This window comes from Chiloscyllium plagiosum, unplaced genomic scaffold, assembly GCF_037043375.1.
Source record: "Chiloscyllium plagiosum isolate Xiang-an unplaced genomic scaffold, Cpla_swu_hap1 HiC_scaffold_51, whole genome shotgun sequence".
In the NCBI taxonomy this organism is placed as follows: Eukaryota; Metazoa; Chordata; class Chondrichthyes; order Orectolobiformes; family Hemiscylliidae; genus Chiloscyllium; species Chiloscyllium plagiosum.
The window spans coordinates 17,917,365-17,942,053 of record NW_028270189.1 but is presented as its reverse complement, the minus strand read 5'-3'; the positions used below and the strand labels follow the sequence as shown (position 1 = coordinate 17,942,053).

General features: G+C 42.7%; 1 protein-coding gene across 1 annotated transcript in view; it reads right to left on the bottom strand.

The window, feature by feature from the left end:
* The window catches only part of LOC148135034 (putative G protein-coupled receptor 139), a 30,111-nt gene extending 6,659 nt beyond the window's left edge, over positions 1-23,452 (bottom strand). Inside the window, exon 1 of the mRNA XM_087985223.1 lies at positions 23,239-23,452. Coding sequence (XP_087841349.1) covers positions 23,239-23,416 — 178 coding nt within the window. The 5' untranslated portion in view covers positions 23,417-23,452. The remainder of the gene's footprint in view (positions 1-23,238) is intronic.
* Positions 23,453-24,689: the final 1,237 nt, after the last annotated feature.

The following is a 24,689-nucleotide window of genomic DNA, read 5'->3' as shown; positions in this document are numbered from 1 at the left end:
GGAAGAGGTGTCAGTATTGTATTTCAGAATTCAGGCCCAGGATGACTGAAAGTACAGGCATTCGTGTTGATTGGAGTCACATTTCGCAGCAGTAAAGGTTTATAAAATCCGAATGGTCATGGATAGGGTGAGTAGTCAGGGTTTTTCCCCAGGGTAGGGGCGTACAATACGAGAGGGCATTGTTTGAAAGTGAGAGGGGAAAGGTTTTGATGAGGCCTAAAGGGCACCTTTTCAAACAGAGGGTGGTGTGCGTATGGAATGAGCTGCCAAAGGAAGTGGTGGAGGCTGATACAAATATAACATGTAAAAGGAGCTCTTCCAGCAATTTCTGTATCTGTTTTAAAAATGCGTTCATTTTAACACAGGTATTCTGAATAAATTAAACATTTTATTTTTTAATGACGCAGGGACATGTAAACATATTTCAAATTGACCGAGACCATTTTCTGCTAAGGTTATGGCTCTGTGTATGTATGACAGCAGCAATGGTGCACCTACATGGAACAGGGAATGTGATGGGGACATAGTTTGGACAATGTACAAGGAGACCTCACATGGTACAGTTTGGGAGAGAATGATATTCCTGTGTGATTCAGCTCAGAGAGGGAGAAAATACAATCTGCCTGAGAAGGAAAGGCTTACTGCACTTTCTCTCCTTCATTACTCCTCATTTCAACAATGTGTGCGAGCCAAAAACAAAACTCTAACGTCATCATTACCATTCTCATTTTTATGGAATCCCTGCAGTGTTGAAACAGGCCCTTCAGCCCAACAAGTACATACAAACCATTTCCCTATATTTACCCCTGCCCAATGCATTTAACCTAGAAATCCCTGAATGCTACAGACAATTTAGAATGATCAATCCACCGAACCTACACAGTTTGAGCTGTGGTGGGAAACTGGATCACCCATTTAGAAGCTCACACAGACAAGGGGAGAATGTGCAAACTCCACACGGACAGTCACCCAAGGCTGGAATCGAACCCAAGTCCCTGGTGCTGTGAGGCAGCAGTGCTAACCACCGTGCTACCGTTTGGGTGATCCCTGACCAGAAGTCACTGGAATCTCCTCACTTCCTAAAGCAAAGGGAATTCAGCCAAATCCAACTCTCCCAGGATGAAACCCCATTGCTAGCAACTGTGTGAGTACAATATCTTGTGAAGCAGATTAACGTTTTAGACAATCTTGCAATTTTTCCTTTGTCATGAGTTTCAATAATATCTGGACAAAGTTCTTTCAAGTTAAAATTGCAGAGATTTGGTGTGTGTGTGTGTGTGTGTGTGTGTGTGTGTGTGTGTGTGTGTGTGTGTGTGTGTGTGTGTGTGTGTGTGTGTGTGTGTGTGTGTGTGTGTGTGTGTGTGTGTGTGTGTGTGTGTGTGTGTGTGTGTGTGTGTGTGTGTGTGTGTGTGTGTCAGTGTCTTTAGAAAGGGAAATATTATTATATTATTACAATGCACAAATCGTTTGCCATTCATCTTTCCATCATAGCTTGAGTAACATTACTGTGTATCATAAACGTGTTGTTTTAGCAAAAAAAAGAAACTAGCCTGATTTGTTCCTAAAACTGACCCTGACCCAGTCTGAGACTGACATCATCTTCCATATCACAAACCTGGTTACATTTAACATTTGTTGTTAGCTGTACAACCAGAACGCAATTAGATGGGATAAAGGGGCAAGGAGTTGACAGATGAAGTTTAATTTCGATCAATATGAAGCTTTGCATTTGGGAAGGCAAATCAGGGCAGGAATTATACATTTAATGGTAAGGTCCTGGGGAGTGTTGTGAAACAAAGGGACCTCGCGCTGCAAGTACATTGTTCCTTGAAAGTGGAGTCGCAGGTAGACAGAGTGGTGCTGAACACATTTGGCACATTTGCCTTAGTCAGAGCATTGAGTATAGGAGATGTGGTGGCATGTTGCATCTGTCCAGGATGTTGGTGAGGCCACTATAAGAATACTGCGTACAATTAGGTTTTCTGCAGAAATGACTTACACACAGATGTTCCAGGACTGGACGTTTGAGCTTTAGGGAGAGGTTAATTAGGTTGAGGCGTTTCCCCCTAGAGTGTCAGAGATGAGGGGTGACATTATAGAGGTTTATAAAACCAGCAGGGGCATGGATATTCTGAACAGCCATGTTCTGCTCCCCAGGGTAGGGGAGTCCAGAACAAGAGGGCATAGGCTAAAGGCGAGAGGACGAATGATTTAGAAGGGACCTGAAGATAAATGTTTCACACAGAGAGTGGTGTGTGTACAGAAAGTGCTGTCAGAGGAAGTGGTGACGGCGGTTACAATCGCACATGTAAAAACTATCTGAAAGAGGAGGGATATTGGCAAAATGCTGGCAAATGGGACTAGATCAGATTTGATATCTGCTCGGAGTGAACAGAATGGACTAACGGGTCTGTTTCCGTTCTGCATGACTCTCTGATTCTATAAGAAGGATGAAGAATAATTCTGAAAGGATCTTTCAAGTCGTACTTCTCTTCTCTGGAAGTTTAGCGTACCTCTATGTTCACATTGATTGAAAGCTGCGTTAGTTAATTATTTGACAGAGAAGTGAGTCACGGATAATGGGACACAGACAGGAAAGTGCAGCTGAGACCCCAACCTGATCAGCTACAATCTTAGTGCCAGATGGAGAAGGCTCAAAATATCTAATGGTCCATTCCTGTTCCTCAGTCCCATGTTTCTGAATTACATTCAGCCCCTAAAATCTGCTACACAGGAGCAGTTGGAGGCTACTTACTCCTATAACCTGGTGCACAGAAATAGAGGAGACCACTCAGTCCTTCAAGACTGTCACACACGCTTTGAAGTGATTTGGGAAATGTAATTGGAAAATCCAGGCATGGATATGAAAGAGGCCCCTCATCTCACTTCACAGAGCTTCCCCATATACCTCACCCAGAGATGGCTCACAAAATCATCTGGTCTTCCTCACTGCAATATTCAATAACATAAAATTCATGAAAATTACACCCACTAACTTTCCAATAGCAGAATGGGAGAACATCAGAAACAGGGGCAGGTCGTTCACCCCGAAGCCTGCCTTGCCCTTCACTAAGGTCATGGCTGATCTGCTCTTGGTCTGATATCCTCTTTAATGCCCAATTCCTCAAAGCCCTCAACTCTCTGACAGATCAATATCGATCTACCTCCTCTTCAAATACTTTCAGTCATCTAGCTCCCCGAACACCCTTGAGAAGACAAATCCTGACATTCAATACCATCTGTTGGAAGAAACCCCTTGCTGCTCCTATATCATGGCTTATTGATATGAACAAAAGAGTTTGAGACAACGGTTCAGGTAAAAATGCCTGGCTCTGATATCAAGTGGTTGCCTTCTGTTGACATCAAGGAGCTGAACAAAACTGGACTTAATGGGAATCAGAGTAACCTCTCCAGTGTTTGGAGTCAAGCATGGCACAAAGGAAGATGTTCATCATCTCAGTCCTTGGTCACCTCTGTGCGAGATCCTCAGGGCAGTTTCCTCTTCACAAACAGCTTCAGCTGCTTCATCAATGTCTCCCCGCCCCCACCCTCCACAACATAAGATCAGAATTGGGGATGGTCAACGAAGATTCCACAATGTTCAGAACATTTTGTTTCCCCCTCAGCTCCTGCACTGGTCTGTGTCCATGTGCAGCAAGACCTGGACACCATTGAAACTTGTGTTGCTAAAGGGTCCATAACATTCATGTAACAGCACTGCCTGACACTGCACATTGCCACAGTAAAACAAGAGTTCATTCAGTACCTCACGCTGGTTTCACAGGAATATGAAGAAGTCACTAAGTCATTGACATTATTGGAGAAAAACAGGGATAGCCCATTAAGTGCCTCCAGCCTATTACTCAGGAAGAGAAGGAGTGTAGTGTGATGGGCCACACCACAGCCCCTCGATAATATTTGAAGTCAGTCCCTTGAGTCACTTACACTGCAACAGGATGAGGCCATTCGGCCCCTTGCGTCATTTCCACAGGAACAATGGGAGGATATTCCTGGCAGGAACAGTGCGAGGTAATTCCCCCCTCAACGCACTTACACAAGAACAGAATGAGGTAGTTGCTGCTGATTCCTGATGATTGTAGAATGTAATGATTTCTTATTTTAAAGGAAATGTTAAGTGTCTGTTCCAGATGCAATGTGACTAGCCAACCCACTCGGTGTGAAGCAAAACACCATCCACTTAAACATGAAAGATAAAATGAAACCAAAGAAAGAGGAATTTGGAATAACGTAATTCTATTGGAAAAGTTAACAGAATAATAGATCTAGGAACTATTACAAATGAACTGTTCCAATATCGGAAAATCCCATAAACACAGCCCTTGGCAAAAATAAATATTCAGACACAGATTGTCACAAACATTTCTCCTATCCAAGAATTAAAAACAGCATCAAGAGAAATTTCAGAGAGGGTTGCAGCCAGGAGGCATTCACTGAAGCTTCCAACTCTGTGGAGACCCCAAATGTTTCTGATGTCACTGAGAAACCAAAACCCAGAGATCCTAATCTGTGAGAGCTGGCCACACCTATTCACGCTGCATTCAAATAAACCTAAAGCCCCCCTACCTGTTACTCAAGTGGTCTTAACTAGCCAGATTGGTAATGATCGTTCGATCTCTCTCTGAAAAGAAACCAAGACAAAATAACCTCTTAAAGCTACAGCATCATCATATTAGTCAGCACATCGAGCTGTCAAACAGGAACCAGGGGTAACCCAGTCAAGCCCTTGGCACTGTCCAATCGGACGAGGAAGAAGCCAGTCAGTCCCTTGAGTCACTTACACTGCAACAGGATGAGGCCATTCGGCCCCTTGCGTCATTTCCACAGGAACAATGGGAGGATATTCATCCCCTTGAGCCATTTAGGCAGGAACAGTGCGAGGTAATTCCCCCCTCAACGCACTTACACAAGAACAGAATGAGGTAGTTGATGCTGATTCCTGATGAACTGCTTATGCCCAAAACGTTGATTCTCCTGCTCCTCGGATGCTGCCTGACCTGCTTTGCTTTTCCAGCAATTGACTGTCTTCTCTGATCTCCAGCATCGGTAGTCTTTTGTCTCCTAATTGATGCTCTAACATGATGAACAAGTGGAGCAGAGGCTGCACAGACAGACTGATCCACGTTGTTCCACGTTGCTCCGTTGCTCATGCTACACACGTGGGTCTTTAACATGGTTTTCTAGTGTTGAGGAGGGAAGACATATGTCTTGTGTGAAATCTCAAGAAGGCATCTTCCATCTCCGAGAAGACAGCCTGGTATTCTCTATGTAGGGCAGAAGTGGGTGGGAATGGCTACCTGTTTCAGATGGAACGTATTGTGGTTGGTGTTGGAGATTGTGAGCAACATGACGTTCAGTACGGGTTCACGCACCGACTGCACAATATCGTGGGGTGAGTTAATTTAGGCATATAAACTATTAGGAAAGCCACGTTAGACTGATGAATGGACTCTCTAAGTTCAAGTAATGCTGATCTTGTTCATGTTGATCTTGTCTAGTGCACGTCCTGTTCAGTGTAACCTTTATACCTTATTCTGTCCAAGTCTATCTCCACCCTATGACCTGTCTGGCCATGTTTACTATGACCTGCCTCCACTGTTCATAAATAAAGTGTTTCCCTGTACTGAGGTACGCGTGGCAATAAATCAAACCAATCAATCCTGAGTAAAGTATGGAATTTCTCACCCTACCAATGTCTCTTTTGGAAATAAAAGAGACCTTGCTGCCACTCCTCGTGTTGCAGTGTCACCATTTCTTCGTCTCTCACAGCTCTACAGATTAAACACGCAGCTTCCTTACTCTGTCCTCATGTTACCATCATTCGTGTCTGTGGTAAGGAGATCATTCCTTACAAAGGAGATTACCTCTGTAGAGAGTGCCACAAATTATCTCTCAACAAGGCTCTACAACAGCAGGATGATGGCTTTACTTATGTACACGAATCATCTTACACTGAAGGACAGCAGACCATTGACTGCACCCATTACTTATGCAGCGTTTCGTTCCGAGCATTCAGCATAGACTTGTGAGTGGGAGATCATGCTTCCCAAATTTGTTAGATTTCTTTGGTGAAGTGACCAAGAAAGTTGACGAAGACAGAGCGGCAGGCATAGTCTCTATGGATTTCAGTAAGGCTTTGCCAAGGTCCCACATGGCAGGCTGCTCTGGAAGGTTCCATCACATGGAATGCTGGGGGAACTGGCCAATTGAATACACAGTTGGCTTGTTGGTAAGAAGCACAGGGTTTAGTGGAAGGATACTTGTCAGACTGGAGCATGGGTCCATTGCTGTTTGTTATCTATGATTTGGTTGAGAATGTACAAGGCAAGATTAGTCAGTTTGCAGATTACACTAAAATAAGTGGGAGCGTGATCAGTGAGGACGTTGATCAGACATTGCAGCAGGACCTTAAGCAGGTGGTGAAGTTGACTGAGAAATGGCAAATGGAATTTAATATCGAAGTGTGAGATCTTGCATTTTGGAAACTCAAATCAAGTTTGGAGTTTCATGGTGAATAGCAGGGCCTTATGGTTTGCAGTGGGCAGAGAGCCCTTGGCGTTCATATGCATGGTTCTGTAAGAGTGCGGTCATAGTTAGACAGGGCAGTGAAGAAGGCTTTTGGCACAATGGCCTTCGTCAATCATGGCAATGAATATACAAGTTGGGAATTTATATTGCAGTTACACAGGACTTTGGTAAGACAGCACTTGGAGTATAGTGTTCAGTTTTATCACCTTGTTATAGGGATGATGTTATTAAATTAGAAAGAATGCAGAAGAAATTTACAAGGTCGTTGCCAGGACCCAATGGTCTTAGTTATAGGGAGAGGTTGGAAAAGCTAGGGCATTTTCTTTAGCGTGTAGGAGACTGAGGGGGGTGAGGTGGGGGGCCATTATAGAGCTGTATAAGATCATGAGGGGTATGGATAGGGTGAATGCGGTCAATTGGTTTCCAAGGTGTAGAGAATCAAGTACTAGAGGGGATCAGTTTAAGGTTAGAGGGGAAGGAATGAAAGGGAAACTGTGGGGCCATTTCTTTACACGGAGGGATAGTACATGGATGAGCAGCCAGCAGATGTGGTTGAGGGGGATACATTAACAACATTTCAAACGGATTTCTATAAATATGTGATAGGAATGGACAAGAAGGATATGGGCCAACTGCAGGGAAATGGGATTAGCATGGATGGACATTTACAAAGTGGAGTAGAACCAAACACGCAGAAAAGCTCGCCTCACCTCGTAATCTGTTAAAATATGAGTGACGCAGATCTCCTACATTCCACTATTTAAACAAAAATAACAAGTTAGTTTCTTAACTTTAATAGTGAACACTAAACAACAACTATTCACAAATACAAGCCCCTCTTTTCTTTACTACTTACTAACTGACTGCAACTCTGTAAAAATATGCTGTTCCAACAACCCACATATTAAACATTACAATCTCAAGACCACACAGCCTCTATCTGTGTTCACTCTTCCAGCTTCTGATCTCCCTGGGTCATGTTTTGTTTACTGCAAGTAGGTTTGATATGAACATGTATCTTTGATAGAGAGTGTTGGAGATGGCCAGTTAGCACTTCTGCTCTACAGCAGTTACTCTACTGTTGGATGGTAGTGGCTCTCCCTCTAGTGTTCAAAATGCTGGGTTTATATACTCCCCATGTTACAATAATTCTCACAATGTGATTGCTTTCCAGGTGCCCAAACAATAATATTCAAATTCCGTTGGCTTCTGGTATCCTCAGCGTTATTTAAACTCCTTGATTGCATTTGAATTGCTGTCAAAACAGCAACCAAAACTCAGGTATCCATTCCTCAGCTAATTGTTGTATTTGGAACAGTCTGACATTTAGCTGGCATCTGTGGCTGTACTTTCTATTCAGCAAAACCCGTTCTGTCTTAAAGTGGCCAGACTTGCTTTCGGCTTCATAACGTCTCCCCACTTCAGGAAAAAAAAAGAACCATCAGAATGAAAAGTTGGCTTCATTTCTTTTCCTATAATTCTTAATCCCATTTTTATAAAATACAAAAGCATTAATCTCAGTTATACTATTCATATTAATTCTGCACACATATATAACACTGGAATAAGTCAAATTTTATCTACACTTCTTCCTTTAAATTCACGATAACACATCTGCTATATAATTTTTACGACCCACAGCATACGCATTTTGTAATTTTGTAATTTTAAAGTCGGTAACATAAGACTGCAATGAAATAGTCTCATATTTTCGTCTTGAAATATCCCAAAAAAATACGAGAGCATTGTCATTGTTGTCCACAACTGTCTCCGACAATTTGTCATGTAAACATTAAAATACTGTCAGGCCAGTACGAAACTCAATAATTCTTTTTCAATAATGGCGATGTTGTATTTATTTCTGGTGGATATTGAGCTTTTTCGACAAGTAGCCAATTGGCCATTCAATTCCATCATCATCTTTCTGCATCAATACATCTCCGAGCTCTATATCCCGAGCATCAGACACAATCTTCAAAGTATTTCAAAATATTTGGTGCAGCTAAAACTGATGCAGTGATTAAATCTGCTTTAAAATTCTCAAATGCCTCCTGGCATTGTTCTGTCCACCACAATTCTGTGTTCTTATTTAATAAATCAATCGGTGGTGCTGAAGTTTGCGACAAACTTCCGATTGAATCCATTCAGTTCAAATAACTGAAACACCTCTTTCTTCGAGGATGGTCGTGGAAATTGCTCAATGCCCTTCTTCTTTATGTTCCATGGGATCAACTTTCCATGTCCAATGTAAAGTCTCAAGAACATCACCTCTGCCTTCGCGAATTCTGTTTTCTTTAAGTTTATTACCAGTTTTGCTTCTTGTAATCGTTCAACATGCTCTGCCAACTGTAACATGTGAGCTTTCAATCACTTGCTAAAGATCACTACGTCATAGAGATAAACTGCACAATTTGTTCATCTGGCCACAACTCTGTTCCTGAGTCATAAATGTGGCTGGAGCATTATTCATTCACATGACATACTCGATAACGTTTTTGTCATATCTGGTATTTTTACCAGACAGCTTAATTGACTCAACATTTTTTTTTTAATTTGAAAGGGGCCACTAAACCTGGCTTTAAATGGATTTCCTACCACTGCTGGCAATACTAATAAGTCACCCCCACCTGCTTTACTCTATACTGTGCCCTCTTCTGGTGCTGTTTAGCTAACTGACCTACTCAATGTAATCTCTCCCTCACCTGAAAAATGTGTTGGTGGAAAAGCGGAGCAGGTCAGGCAGCATCCAAGGAGCAGGAGCATAAGCCGTACTTCTGAAGCCTTTCCTGAAGAAAGGCTTATGCCTGAAAAGTCGATTCTCCTGTTCCTTGGATGCTGCCTGACCTGCTGCGCTATTCCAGCGACACATTTTTCAGGTCTGATCTCCAGCATCTGCAGTCCTCACTTTCTCTCTCCCTCAATCACATCCATAATCCAAGTGTGAGATCTTCGACTTCTGTCCTGTCAATTTATAATTAATAATTTTTTTAAAAACCTCTCACTTCATGTATGAATATTAACTGAAATGAAGTAAACGGAGTAGATTTATTTGGGGCATCTTCGATGATAAGCAATTTAATGGGACACCATTATCCCAATCATTTGGCCAACATGATCTTCAGTGTCTGATGCTAACTCTTCAATGCTCCCTGGGATTCAGTTTGGGAGGCCCTTGATTTGAAGTGTTGTATGCCTAAGCTATCCATGACTTCCGTAAACAGCTGAGTGGTTTAAGACCCTTGGTTTGATTGAATCCCTCTGGGTAGGCAACAGCGAGAAAAGAAAGCTACCAACCCCTCCACCTCCCGTTTTTCCTTAACATTCCATAACGGAATTGCCTCTGGAAACCTGGGAGACACGTACATTATGGTCAGCAAATATTGGTTTCCACTTTTATTTTAGAAAATGGAGCGAAACAATTAGTCATAACCTACGGGAAAGGTTCTTCGAATGCAGGAACTGGCAACAAAGGTGCGGTTTCATTACTGCCTGTGACTTACCTACCCTTTGGCATGTCTGACATGTAAAACAAAAATTAACCACGTCCTTGTGCTTTCCAGGTCACTAGAAATGCTTCTGTACCTTCGCCTGATTCTGTACACCTAGGTGACCACCTGCAGTTAGTTCGTGTGCTACCCGTAACACAGTATGCTACCGGTAACACGATCTAGTGCACTTCGGCCCATTTCCCTTCTGAACTAACCGACAGTTTCTCTCCACGTTCAGGTGTTTTCCTGCACCATTACATCAAACAGGGTGTCATGTCAGTTAACTGAACATCAACTCCTTTGTCTTTTTCTTTTTTTTCTTCCTGCTGTAACTTATGACAGTGGGATCTTGTTCGTACACAGAGTGGAAAAATTCCTGGGTATATTTCTTTTAACTCCTCAGTTCCCTAGTTTTCATTTGACTTCTCCACCACAAGGGCTGTCTCTCCCACCTTGGATCAAGCTAAACCGTCCCCAAGAATAAAGTGTATTCCTGGAACTGACAGTCTGTCACTCACTCTCACTTTTACTTCCCCAATCTTGATTTGGAACTCCAACCTGATGTTTCTGTCCCCCAACCTTAATTGCTGTCGCATTCGACAAATTATCACGCTCTTGAGTAACATGTCAGAAAGAGTGAAAATACTTCCATCTCTTACCATTAGGGGCGGAGAGAAATTGAGGACTGCAAATGCTGGAGATCCGAGTTGAAAACTGTGGGGCTGGAAAAGCACTGCAGGTCAGACAGTATCCGGGAGGCAGGCGTGTTGACGTTTCAGGCACAAGTCCTTCATCAGGAAAGTGGGGGGCAAGGGAGGGGCAAGGGGGCTGAGAAATAAATAGGACGGTGGGGGTTGAGCTGGGTGGAAGGTAACATGGAATGTGATAGGTAGATGCAGGTGGGGTGTGGTGATGATAAATCGGAGAGGAGGGTGAAGTGGATAGGTGGTAGGATAGCTGGACCCCTCAAACTATACAGCATCAACATCAACTTCACCAAATTCCAAATCTCCCCTCCCCAACCTCATTCCAGATCCAACCGTTCAAATTGGCACCGAACTCTTGAACTGTCTTAATTGTCCATCTTCCTTCCCACCTACCCACTGCACCATCCCTTCCGACATATTACTATCACTCCCTCTTACATCTTCCTATAGACTTCCTAGTGAAACTCCCGCCAGCCCAGCTCCTAAACACTCCTATTTATCTTTCAGCCCCCTTGTCCCCAAGCCACATTCCTGATGATGGGTTTATGCCAGATATGTTGATTGTCCTGTTTTTCAGATGCTGCCTGATCTGTTGTGCCTTTTGGGCGCCTCACTTCTCAACCATTAGAGACTGAGCAGATGTCGTATCTCATAAAATTATAATTTATTGTCCTTCCCCTTCCCCGTCCCCCTCCCCCCGCCATTTCTGAGTAAAGTTTATCCACAGAGGCAAATTCTTTACAGAGATCAGGTAGTAACTCCATACCTAGCCCATGCCTCGGCTGTGCACTCTCCTGCAGCTCCTCGGCACCACTTGGGGTCTCCTTTACCAGTTTCACTAATGCCACTGGCTTAGCCTCTTTTACCACATCTTTTCAAAAAATGTCTTCCTTCAATGCCCAGCACTGTGTCCCCCAGCTTACAGCAGTAAAAACACCTTTTTTGTTCCCAGTGCCCTTCTTAACCCTCAGCACTCTAATTTTAGGTGTTCCACTCTCTTATAGTGAGAATACTGAAGGCCTTTCACCTCCTTTCAACCTCCATGGGCTTCTTTTTTTCATTTGTGCTAAACTATTGCCAGTTTGCTCTACTGTTCACTTTGCACTGTAGGATCTCACCTTCTCCCAATTTCTATCCCTCACCGGATGAAAATTCTCCCAGAAGCTACACTTCATCTCATGAACCAATGCATTTTTACCTGCCATTTCTGCCGTACTTCTCACTTCTTGAACTTTCTATTCATTCACGTGAATTCTTACCGTTTCTGGAAGTGAATCTTTAAACTCCTCCAGCAGAATAATCTCCCTTCGAGCCTCACAGGTATTAACCAGTTTTAAGGCCAACACCCACCTATCAAAATGACTGTGGTTAATTCTTTCATAACAACAAAAGTCTGACCTGGTTTTTTCTCTATATTTCTGAACCTCTGTCTATATTCTTCTAGTACCAATGCATGACCACACAAAATAGACAGTTTGACATCAGCCTAATCTCTTGACCCTTCATCTGACAGCGCTGCACATAGCTCACTAGTTGTGCCCATCTGCTAAGTCTGAACTAGCATTACCCACAAGTTCACTGGACATACCATCAGCCGAGTCATTTTTGTTTTTCAAATGAAATAAAAACAGATTTTGACATTTTTCTAACCGAAGTATAGCAATGTATTAACATAGCTGTATACATCCCGACGTTCTCCCTTCATCTCTATCCTGTTAATTTAACTTCCTTGTCTAATTCCCAACTTCTGAAATTCAAATTCTCTCTCTCTTTTTCCTCTCTTTCCCTTTCTCTTTGTTCTCTCGCTGTTTCCGTCCCTTTATTCATCTTCTAACTCCAGTTGCCACATTTGCAATTTAAGTTTTTTCTAACTCGACTGCAGTTGCCTGTTTCTCTGACACACCAAAGTGCTTGACCATCTCCATTACAATTTCAGATTTCCTTTTGTCCCTGGTTAAACCGAATTCCAACCGATTTGCTAATTCTAAAAAAAAAGTCCTTCTGTCTTTCTAAACTTCCTTGGCAAATTTGGAAACCTCTTTAGCATGTTAAAAGCCATTTCTCTCACTTTTAATTAAACCAACCACCAGTTAACAAAATTAAATGAATTTTCCCACCGGTTATATTTGAAGATCTAGGTCACCAATTGCCACGTGTTGGAATCTGCTGGGACCTTTTCTACACCACATCTGATCAAATCTGTCCAAATCCCATACAGCAAGGCCGCAAAATGTTATGACATCAATGTTGAACTCCTCGGTTAATTAAAACCACATACCCAGAAAAGCTCACCTCACATCATAATCTGTTAAAACGTGGGTGACAGAGAACTCCTAAATTCCACTAGTTAACGAAAACTTACAATTTATATATATATGCAAGTTAGCTCGCTGAGCTTGAAGGTTTGTTTTCAGAAGTTTCGTCATCATGACTAGGTGACATCATCAGTGAGAGTTTCGCTGAAGTGCTGGTGGTATGTCCCGCCTCTCTAGTTATAGGCCGTTGTTTCTTAAGGTGGGTGATGTCATTTCCGTTTTTATTTTACAAGAGAAGGTAGATAGGATTTAAATTGATGTGTTTATTGATGGACGTCTGGTTAGAATACCATTCCTCTAAGAACGTCCTTGCGTGTCTTAGCATGTGCGTGTGTTGTTCCAGTCAAAGTGATGCCATTCTTTGTCTGTATTATGGAACATAGTGGTAGTGGGTCATGTCTTTTAGTGGTCAGTTGGTGTTCATGTGTCCTGGTAACACGACAACAGGACCATTTCAATCACGGAAAAAATGATTTTATATACACTGTTTACTAAATGTGTGTGTGCAGATAAGTACCATTTTTCATGTGTGCTCAACACATTCTAAATAAACAACGGAGACACAGTTAACGAAAAGTGATGCATATGATGTATATAATTTATAAAACATTAAAACATTATTTGATCCTCATCTAAAGTGATATGTACCCCTTCTCTCAATGTTCTCTCCCTTTCTTGATTTCTCTACTCTTATCTCTCATTCTTATCAGGATGCGTGTTATAAATTCTTGCTTCTGGTGTCCAACTTATTTCAGTTAATCCCCTTTCTACCAAGAATGAAATATATTGACCTGTTGGGTTCTTTCCAAAGCTAGTGTCTGTCATATTATTGGAGATAAAATTTCTGGCATCAGACCCAGCATTTGAACATATTACTCTGTTGTACATGCACTGTACAAAGGACCACAGCACACAGGACTTTCCAAACCATTGAGGGATGTACATCTACTTCCTTCAATAATCTAGTTTTCTCATTTTCACATTTCCTCATCTATATCCTCTCTCTCTCTTTCTCTCCTTGTAGCGAGTTAAGAAATTTATCAATTATTCTTCACGTGCCTTCTCTTAAAACATTGTCTTTCAGTTTATATCAATTGCTCTCTTCTAGATGTAATGCGATTATAATTGAGCAAAGTAACTCCAAGACATTCGGGAGGAGCTGGCCAGAGTTAATTGGAAGGGGAGCCGAGCAGAGAAGACCATGGAGCAGCAAAAGCAGGAGTTTCTGTGGAAAATTCGGAGGATATCAGAAATTTATCCCAAAGGAGATGAAACATACTCATGGGAGGACAACGCAGCCATGAGTGATAAGGCAAGTCAGGGACAGCATCAAACCAAAAGAGGAAACATACAATGTGGTGAAGATGATTGGGAATCCAGAGAATTCATTGACTCTGAAACTACATAAGGATGGTACGACTGACACTACAGAGCTTTAGATCATAGTTAGGGAGAGAAACAGGGAAACACATTCACCTCAAACACAGAAGATCGTATTACTCAAGGAAAAAAGATTCAGATGAATTAAACAATTGAATTAAAATCAGTTAATTGGTTTCGCAGAATGTGTCAGATTGGAAGCATGACCCGGGGAGAGACCGTCAGCAGAATGAGAATATGAAAATGGAAGTATTTCCACATTAGAAACCAGAGTAGGTCACTGAGTACAGGGCTGATGGGTGAGTGGGTCTCGATTTGAACAAAGGGACAGACAGCAGAATTGCATTGCAGACATTGCAGCTCAAAACTGCGTATTTATGTAGTGCTGTAGACCACAGCAGCAGGAGAAACAGACCTGCATTCAAACACAGCCTGTAACATTTTGCCCGGGATAAGCTCCTCATTCTGCCATTACCATCAACACGATCTATGGTTCAGTGACGAGTGTGGGTGAACATGTCAGGGTCAGAACCACGTGAACCTAAACCTGATGCTAATAAATTAAAGGTAACACACTCGACCAAAAGATGTGATCAAAGGTCAGCAGTTCTGCCACATTCAGTCATAAATGGTGATGGGCCTCACAAAAATCCCCATCCTAAATAATTCAACAGCCCTGCACATCACTATAAAAGACCAGGATGCACTATCTGCACCATCCTCAGCCAGAAGTGTCAATTAGATTAGATTAGATTACATACAGTGTGGAAACAGGCCCTTCGGCCCAACAAGTCCACACTGCCCCGCTGAAGTGCAACCCACCCATACCCCTACCACTACCCCTACATCCTTCCCTTACCTAACACAACGGGCAATTTAGCCTGGCCAATTCACCTGACCTGCACATCTTTGTGACTGTGGGAGGAAACCGGAGCACCCGGAGGAAACCCACGCAGACACCGGGAGAATGTGCAAACTCCACACAGTTAGTCGCCTGAGGCGGGAATTGAACCCGGGTCTCTGGCGCTGTGAGACAGCAGTGCTAACCACTGTGCCACCGTGCCGTCGAGTTGATGTTCTACCTCACCCTCGCCATGCTGCCCACAGAATTACAGATGCTCGTGTTCAAACAATTTGATTCGCTGCACATGACATGAAGGAACAGCTGCACACAGTAGATACGACAAAAGCAATGTGCCCTGACACCATTCCTGCAATAGGACTGAAGACTTACGCTGCACAACATGCCGTGTCCTTGGGGAAGCTGTTTCATTCCAGCTCCAACTCTGACATCTCCTGGCAATGTGGAAAATTACTCAACTATGTCCAGTCTCCTAAAAGGAGAATAATTACAGTCTGACCAATTACTACTCCCTCAGTCCCATCACGATAGACAAATTGATGGGAGTTCTTTTTGACAGAGAAATCAAGCAGCACAGAAATAATCTGCTCAGTGTGGTTTCCGATTGGTCCCCATGTGGAGATGGTGCTGTTGTGGAAATGTCACTGGATTGTATGGAATATAAAGAACATGACAGCATGGGAAGAGTTAAAGTATGAAGGCCACTAGCAATCTATGGTGTGTGGAAGGCAAGGTGGAATAAGAATAGTAGAATGTTCTTTCACCAATTAACAGAGTAAGGTTAAGGCTGAAAGGTCATTATGGCGAGATGAGATAACACAAGTAAAAAAGCAAGTTGCTCTGTTACGTATTATTATGACAATATTGGGACAATAAATATTTGGGACATGACATTAAATATCTAATTAGTAGTTTGTAGAGTCAGCTTGAGACAGGAGACTATTGTGACGGATGGAATAGCAAAATATCTATTATGACAGGTTAGTCTGGAATTGAAGATCACTGTAGCAGAATTAGCAATAAATATCTAACCATGACATTAGAATAACATTAAGTAGAATATACAACTGAAGAGATAATAGGAACTAACATCACTGGTTTATTGTGTAGCTAGAGTGAGCTACTGTGATTAATATAGTTGGACATGCTGATAAGCTAGCAGAAACATGATAAAACAAAGATATAAAAATCCGCGGACCCTGAAGTCGGGGGCATTCGAGAATCTGCTTTCTCAGTATCACGGTTTTTTGTTTGAAAATAAAAGACCTACTTCTTGAAGAACTCTCTGCGTCGCCAGATGATTCTCTCTATTTTCTCCACAACAATTGCTAATCCAGACCAGGCTAATGTTCTAGCAGCTGGTGGAAGTTAAAAACAATTAATAAAATATCGAGATGTAAAAATCTGATGTCAGTAACATTGACCTTGAATAAATGTAGATTGTAAACATCATCTCCTTCCCCAATGTACTTTCAGGAAGTGAATCTCCGGTACTTTCCTGGTCTGGCCTAAAAGTGACTCCAGACACAGAGGCATGTGATCAACTCTTCAATGGTCTCGGAAACGGCCAAGGAAGACACTTTATTGTATCAAACTGCTCCGAGTTCTTAAAGGATAAAACTGGAAGAACACCCGGCCCCAGCCTCGGTACTGGAAAAAGGGAAATGGAAACGTAGTCTTCTTGACCCTGCAGAGACCTCCTTCCTAACATCTGAGAACTTGTGACAACATTTACAGAGCTTTCCCACAGATTGCACATGAACATCGGGAAAGGAGGAGGTCATTCAATACATTACGCCTTCCCCATTCTAGTTCATGTTCAAACATCTCCTCAATGCACTTATCCCACTCAATAAATATGTCTGTTAATGTGATTAACCTTCGAAGCTATGAAATAGGAAGTGGCAGTAGTCCCTTTGATCCATCGAGTTGCTACCCAATTCAATATAATGATGGCTAGCCCGTTATTTCCACACAATACTCCTGTTCTTCCCTTATTCCTTTAGTGTCTCAAAATCCTTATTTATATTCTTGGTTTCCAGGTGCGAGCACATTCTCCAGGTTCGCCAGCTGAGTGCAAACATTTCGTGTCAACTCAATGCAGAGTGCCCTACCTGTACCTAATACTGTGGGACCTTGTTTTAGACGTCCCAGCCAGGGGAATTATCATCCCTGCTTCTAATCTGTCACACTCTGTCAGAGTTTTATATATTTCACTGAGATCTCCACTAATTTTCCTATCGTGATACCTAGAAAAGTACCTATATTACAAGGAGATGTAGGACATTTTAAAACATATAAAGCAGAGCAAATTATTGGGACCTGATCAGTTGTACCCCATAAGTATGTGGGAAGCTAGGAAAGAGGTTGCTCAGCATTTTGCTGATATATCTGTATCATTTATTCCACAGGTGATGTGTCAAAAGACCTGGAGGGCTGCTAACATAGCGTCATTATTTAAGAAAGTTAGGAAAACCCAGGTAACTATAGATCGGTGAGCATGACGTCAATGGTGACTAAATTGTTGGAGGAGGTTTTGAGGGAAAGGATGTATATGCATTTGGAAACTCAAGGACTGAAGAGGGCTTTGTACATTGGCGGTCACGTCTCACTGACTCGGTGGAATTTTTTGGGGGAGTAATGAAGATGATTGATGAAGGCAGGACAGTGTATGTTGTCTTTGTGGAATTCAGTATGAAAACCAAAATGTTCTACATGGTAGACTGGTTAGCAAGGTTAGTCTGCCTGGGATCCAGGGAGAACTCGCCATTTAGATCAAAAACTTTCTTGAATATTGGAGACAGGCCGTGAGAGTGGACATTTGTTCATTAACTTGGAGACCTGTGACCAGTGGCGTGCCGCAAAGATCAATAGTGGGTCCACTGCCTGTTGTCACTTATACAAATCATTTGCACTTGAGTTATGAAGTATGGTGAGTAAGTTTGTAGATAATTCCAAATTTGGTGGTGTAGTGGACAGTGAAGAATGATATCTCAGAATAAAATGGGACATTGATTAGGTGAGTCGAGGGGTGGCAGATGGAGTTTATTTTAGATAACTATGAGGTGTTGCATTTTGCCAAGGCAATTCAAGGCAAGACATATAGGTAGGGTGCTGTCGAAAGCTGCGAATCAAGGGGAACCCCATAGAAATGATCGAATCCCTACAGTTAAGAAACAGTCTTTTCGGCCCATCGAGGCCACACCGACCCTCTAAACAGTATCCCATTGGACAAACCCTCTGAGCCTGCATTTTCCATGGCTAATCCACCTCCCCTACACATCCCTGGGTACGGTGCACAATTTAGCATGGCCAATCTACCTTTACCTGCATATCCTTATACTGTCGGAGTAAAATATAGCACCCGGAGGAAACTCACGCAGACACGAGGAGAATGTACAAACTCCACACAGCCAATCATTCAAGGAGGGAATTAAACCCAGGTCGCTGCCCTGTGAGGCAGCAAAGCTAGACTCGTGGTGCAGGTTCTCCGTTCCTTGAAAGTGCTGTCACAGGGAGATAGCGCAGTGATGAAGGCATTTGGTGATCTTCCCTTTATTGGTGCATGCTTTGAGTCGAAGCATTTGCATGACATGTTAAATATGTACAGGACATTGGTTTGGCCACTTTTGTAATATTGCCTTTAATTCTGGTCTCCCTTCTATCGGAAAGGCGTTGTCAAAATTGACAGGGTGTAGAAAATATTTAAAAGAATGTTGCAGGTTTTGGAGGGTTAGAGTTACAGGGAGAGTTTGAATAGGCTGGGACTATTTTCAAGTGTTGAAGCTGAGGGGGGACCTTAAAGGGATTTATAAATTCATGAGGGGCATAGATAAAGTAAACAGTCAATGTCTTTTCCCAGGATAGACGAGTCCAAAACTAGAAGACAAAGGTTTAAGGTGAGAGGGAGAAAGATTTAGAAAGGGACGTGAGGGACAACATTTTCACACAGAGACTGCTGTGTGTATGGATTTAACAGCCAAAAGAGGTGGTGGAGGCAGGTACAGTTACACCATTTAAAAGGCATTTGGATGGGTATGTGCATGTGAAGTGTGTAGAGGGAGATGGGCCGCCTGCTGGCAAGGGGGACGAGATTAATTCAGGATATTTGGCGGTATGGTTGACCAGACCGAACGATCGTTTTCCGTGCTTTACATCTCTGAGAGTCTATTGACTCTTCAGTGTATAACACTGGAACAGGAGAAGGCTATTCAGCATCTGAATTCTGCCAGTCGGCTTGTTTGCTCAATTACTGACAGTCAAATACAACAATACATCATTCAGATTTTGATGTTGTTTTACAGAAACAGGACAAAGGCCTTTAGTCAAGAAAAGCTGTAAAGAATGTGAAGAGGCCATTCAGTCCCTCACCTCCATTCCACAGGAGCAGCAGGTGAGCACAGAGCTATTGGAGCCTGTTACTCAGGAGCAGGAGGAGGACATGTATTTTCACAAACTTGGGATCAGGAGGCAGTCATTCAACTGCTTGAAACTGGGGCACAGGGACAGGAGACAGTCACTAAATTGTTCGAGACTGGGACACAGGAACAGGAGGCAGTCATTCAACCGCTCGAGACTGGGACACAGGAACAGAAGCCAGTCATTCAACTGCTCAAAACTGGCGCACAGGGAAATCTGGAGGCTACTGAGGCCCGAGGATCCTATTACGCAGGAACAGAAGGAGGCGACTCAGTCCCCACGAGTATGAGGCACTGGGAGAGAAGGGGAGTTTACTTGGAACAAACAGAAATATATAAATAAATTGCATTAGTGGTCCATTCAATCCTGACCCACCATTCACTAAGACCACGTCTGATCTGATGGTGATTCCCTCATTCCATTTTACGGAGACTGTCCTCTCTGCAGCCTCTGCTCCATTTTTTGGTCATGTTGAAGACACAGGTGCTGTAACAACAGTCACCGCGACTCATCCAGATGGATGGGTCTAACCGGATGAGTCAGTATTTGAAGAGGCCATTCACAAGAATTAAAACACAAAATAAAGGCATTGCCAGATGTTTAGTTCTCTCACATTCGCAATCCAACTCACTTAACCATACCATCCATTACAAAATGAGGATGGAGCACTGTGTAGATCCGGCTAGTGTACAGCTGAATGCAATCCAGCTATGTCCAGAGTGAAACTCTGTGCAGCCCACAACAATGCTGGATCTATAATCCTGGGCTCAATGTCCAGCGTGGGGAGCTGTGCAGTCCACACTGGTTCATTCATTTATAAACCTAGGCTGTTGCATTGTTCATTAACACTGTTTTAGATCGCAGCCCAGTGTGGGGAAAATTGCAGCCAATGTTGGAACTGACAGAATGTGCAGCTTCCATCCATTTACAGCTCCATATCTCCACTGTGCCTTGACAAGGAGTGCTGAAAATGTGAAAGTCACTGCGAGGAAGAGATGTAAATGGAAACAATTTACATACCAATACTTCTGATTATGGCGTGTATCACTCTAGTATTTAAAGATGAAATAACCGAGATAATATCCAATGAGATTTTATAAATAATGCAAACAAGTAAGAGGGGATGGTAATGTTATAGTGTTTGAACTATAAGCCTTCAAATAATCAATGGAAATTAGAAGAACAAATATGCAGGGAGACTGGCGAGACTTGCAGGAGCAATGAGGTTATCATTATAGGTGATTTTAATTATCCTAACATAGACTGGGACTTCCAGAGGGTTCAGAACTAAGATGGAACGTAACTTGTTAAGTGTGTTCAGGAAAGCTTCCACAAGCAGCATGTAGAGGGTCCTACTCGGGCAGGGACAAACTCGACCTACTGTTGGGAAAGAGCGCGGGATAGGTGACGGAGGTAAAGTCGGGGAGCATTTTGGGAAAAGTGAACAGAGCTGTATTAATGTTAAAATTGGTATGGTAGGGACAAACTTGGTCCACAGATTCAAGTTCTAAATTGGGGCAGGGCGTATTTTGTTGGAATTAGACAGGGAGAGAGAGTGTGTGTGTTTGTGAGAGAGTGAGGGGGACTATGTGTGTCTTTGTGAGGGAGAGATGGTATGCGTGCGTGTGAGAAAGGGGAGAGTGTGTGTGCATGTGATAGAGGGGGAATGTGTTTGTATGCGAGAAGTAGAGGGTGAATTTGCATGGGTGTATTTAAAGGGGAGAGGGAAAGGATGTGTGTCTCCTCGTTAAAACACAGGCAGGTTTGGCAGATCCCTTTCCCCACAAACACTCTGTGGTTTCAGAGCTCCCCCTCTCTGCCGCCTCTGCTCCATTTGTTGTTCATGTTGCGTACCCAGATGCTGTAACTACAGTCCCCATGCTCCATCCTGAGTTGGTTCACTAAATCCTCAGGTCTGCCTGAATGTCTAAGGCAGCTCCAGTAAACCATCTCCATCACCTCCACTAACCTTTCCATGACAGGAGGCAGTCAGATGTCCCTCAGCTCCTGCTCCTTGACAATAATACTCGAGGGGTTTCCTCATGTTATGTACTGCACAATCAACTGAGAGGGACAAACACAGGCCTTCAGAGGTCAGGCACAGACCAAGTTTCAAAGACGTGTCTCAAAGCTGCTGGAACCCCCTTTCCAACTTGGAGCAACAGCCTGCCACATACCATTGCATTGTTTCTGAGCTTCACAATGCCAGCACTCGATATACTCGGGAGTGAAAAAAACAACACCAGGGAAAGGTACAGAAAAAACAAACAATTAATTAACTGATAACACGTTGTGAAAATATGGATAAGGAGACAGGGGAGTGGGAGTAACTGGAGAAGTGAGACAATGGTGGGTCCAATGACAAGAATGGGAGCATTCAATAAAATTATTGCCAGATCAGTTGAAATGGTTAGTTACATCAAATTGTGAATCTGCCTCACAGAACCATCCAAGACTCCATATACTGGGACAAGGGACTAGCCAGAATGGAGAGCTGTGCAGACCATGCTAGTGGATTACTCTATAAACTGGACTACCTGGACATGGGGTCCATTGCAAACCTTTGCCAGTATATTGCTACTATACTTGCACTACAGAAATGTCTTGCACGGTAAGATGTGTAACCCATGTAGTAAGTGACAGTAAATAGACTCCCACAAATGTATGGCTCTGTACCTCCACTGCCAAAATATGAGATAAGATATTGTGTGTGTGTGTGTGAGTGTGTGTGTGTGTGTCTGTGTGTGTTGGTGGCAGTAGATATGAAAATTATTATTTGAGAGAGAATAGACATAGAGGAAATCAGTTTAAATGTGAACAACTGACAGGGCTTTGAGTCATTAACAGAGGGAGACTGAGGACCGTGTAATAGACAGAGGTGACGATGTGCTTGTGAATATTAAAGTAAAGACATTGCCAGACGCAACAACAATATAAAGCAATCCGTACAGGAATGATGGGATTTTGGTTGCATTTAGATACAAGCCATGGAATACCGACTCAGATTTGGTTAAGCAGCAGCAGATTATTGGCTTTATTAAGACTGTCTTTCATAGCTGAAGGTTCAAACAGCAGATGGAACGAACCAGTGAAGTATATTCTGCAGTTGTCAATAGTTAAAATTAGGAATGGTCAGGATATGGTGTCAGTAATCAGTTTGTGGCCAAAGGGATCACCGTAGTTGTGACTCGTCTGTTTCAGCCTCAGTTATTGGTCAGGGATGAGATGGAGTCAGAGGAAGGAAATGGAGTTTGCATCCAGAACAGAAGACAGTGACCTCCAAGCTTTCAATATTTAAATAGCAAGGGCAGTGATGCAATGAATCCTGGTTCATACCTGAAAGTGAGTATGTCAACCAACAAGACCCAGTGCCAGAACTAAAGAAGGCGAGAAAGAATGAACAAGTTCACTGTTGTTGTTGTGGTTTGGAGCGTGAACACTTACAGAGTAGTGTAAATGAAAAGAACAGTAATCAAGTCGCACATAGTTAATGCAAATAATATATCGACAGTGAAACTTACCAGGGACACCAACAATAGCCAGGATAGGATAATAAAAGCATTGAATAATGTAAAGTACATATTTCATCCGTAATGATAACGGCCACCAAGAATATGTAGAAAAAATCCAAACATAATATGACAAACCCCTGTCCATTGTTGGAACATTCCAATCTATTATTCTCAGATTCTGATCCATTGTTATAACATTCCAGTCTATTGTTCTCAGATTCTGATCCACTGTTGAAACTTTCCAGTCTCTTGTTCTCAGATTCTGATCCATTGTTATAACATTCCAGTCTATTGTTCTCAGATTCTGATCCACTGTTGAAACTTTCCAGTCTCTTGTTCTCAGATTCTGATCCACTGTTAGAACTATCCAGTCTAATGTTCTCAGTTTCTGATCTCTTCCTCTCTCTGGAGCAGCCAATCCCTGTTAGTGCTATCGGTGATGCTCCCGCCCATACCATGGGATAACATATTGAATCGATCTCTTTCATCATTAAAAGATGGAAACTCTCCACTGGGATAATTAGAATCCATGGAGACTGACATTAATCACAGTCACCAAACAAACAGGTTCAGTTAACCAGTTCCTTACATTATTTTACATAACACAATAAAAGGGCACATTTACTAGGTTTGGATGGAATGAATGAGAGTTGCTGAGGGATAGATCATAAAACTTTCAATCTTTTTGATCTGTCTTCCCTATATATGGGAGTATTGTCGGAACACTGCACTGTTGTATATGATTCACCCTGTTTATAAAAGGAGACAGGAATAAAATAACAGACGAGCTGCATATAATATTTGGTGGAGACGTTTCTAGATACCTTTGTGTAATGCTGTTCCAAGTTTGAAATTCACTGTTATCAAGTCCTTTCTTAACCTTGTGACATCATTCAGAGCATTGAAACTGCTGCTCAGGAACAGGGAGAAATAGGAGGTAGTCACTCAACTGCTCGAGACTGGGACAGAGGAACAGGAGGCAGTCTTTCAACTGTTCGAGACTGGGACACAGGCACAGGAGGAGTCACTCAACTGCTCGATACTGGGACACAGGAACTGGAGGCAGTAACTGAACTGCTCGATACTGGGATACAGGGAAATCTGGAGGCTCGTGAGGCCCATATTTCTGTTCCACAGGAACAGGAGGAGGTGACTCACTACCCACCACTGTGAGACACTGGGAGATAAGAGGAATTTGCTTGATACCAACAGAAACATCTGAATAAGTTGCATGAACGAGCCATTCAATCCTGCTCCAACATTCTTCAAAACCATGGCTGATCTGAATGTAATTCCCTCAATCCATTTTGCAGAGATTCCCCTCTCTGCAGCCTCTGCTCCATTTGTTAGTCATGTTGCAGATCCAGATGCTGTAACTACAATCACCATTTTTCATCCAGAGTTGGATCACCAAAGCCTCTGGTCTTTCTGAATTTCCACAGCAGCTTAAAACACAGCCT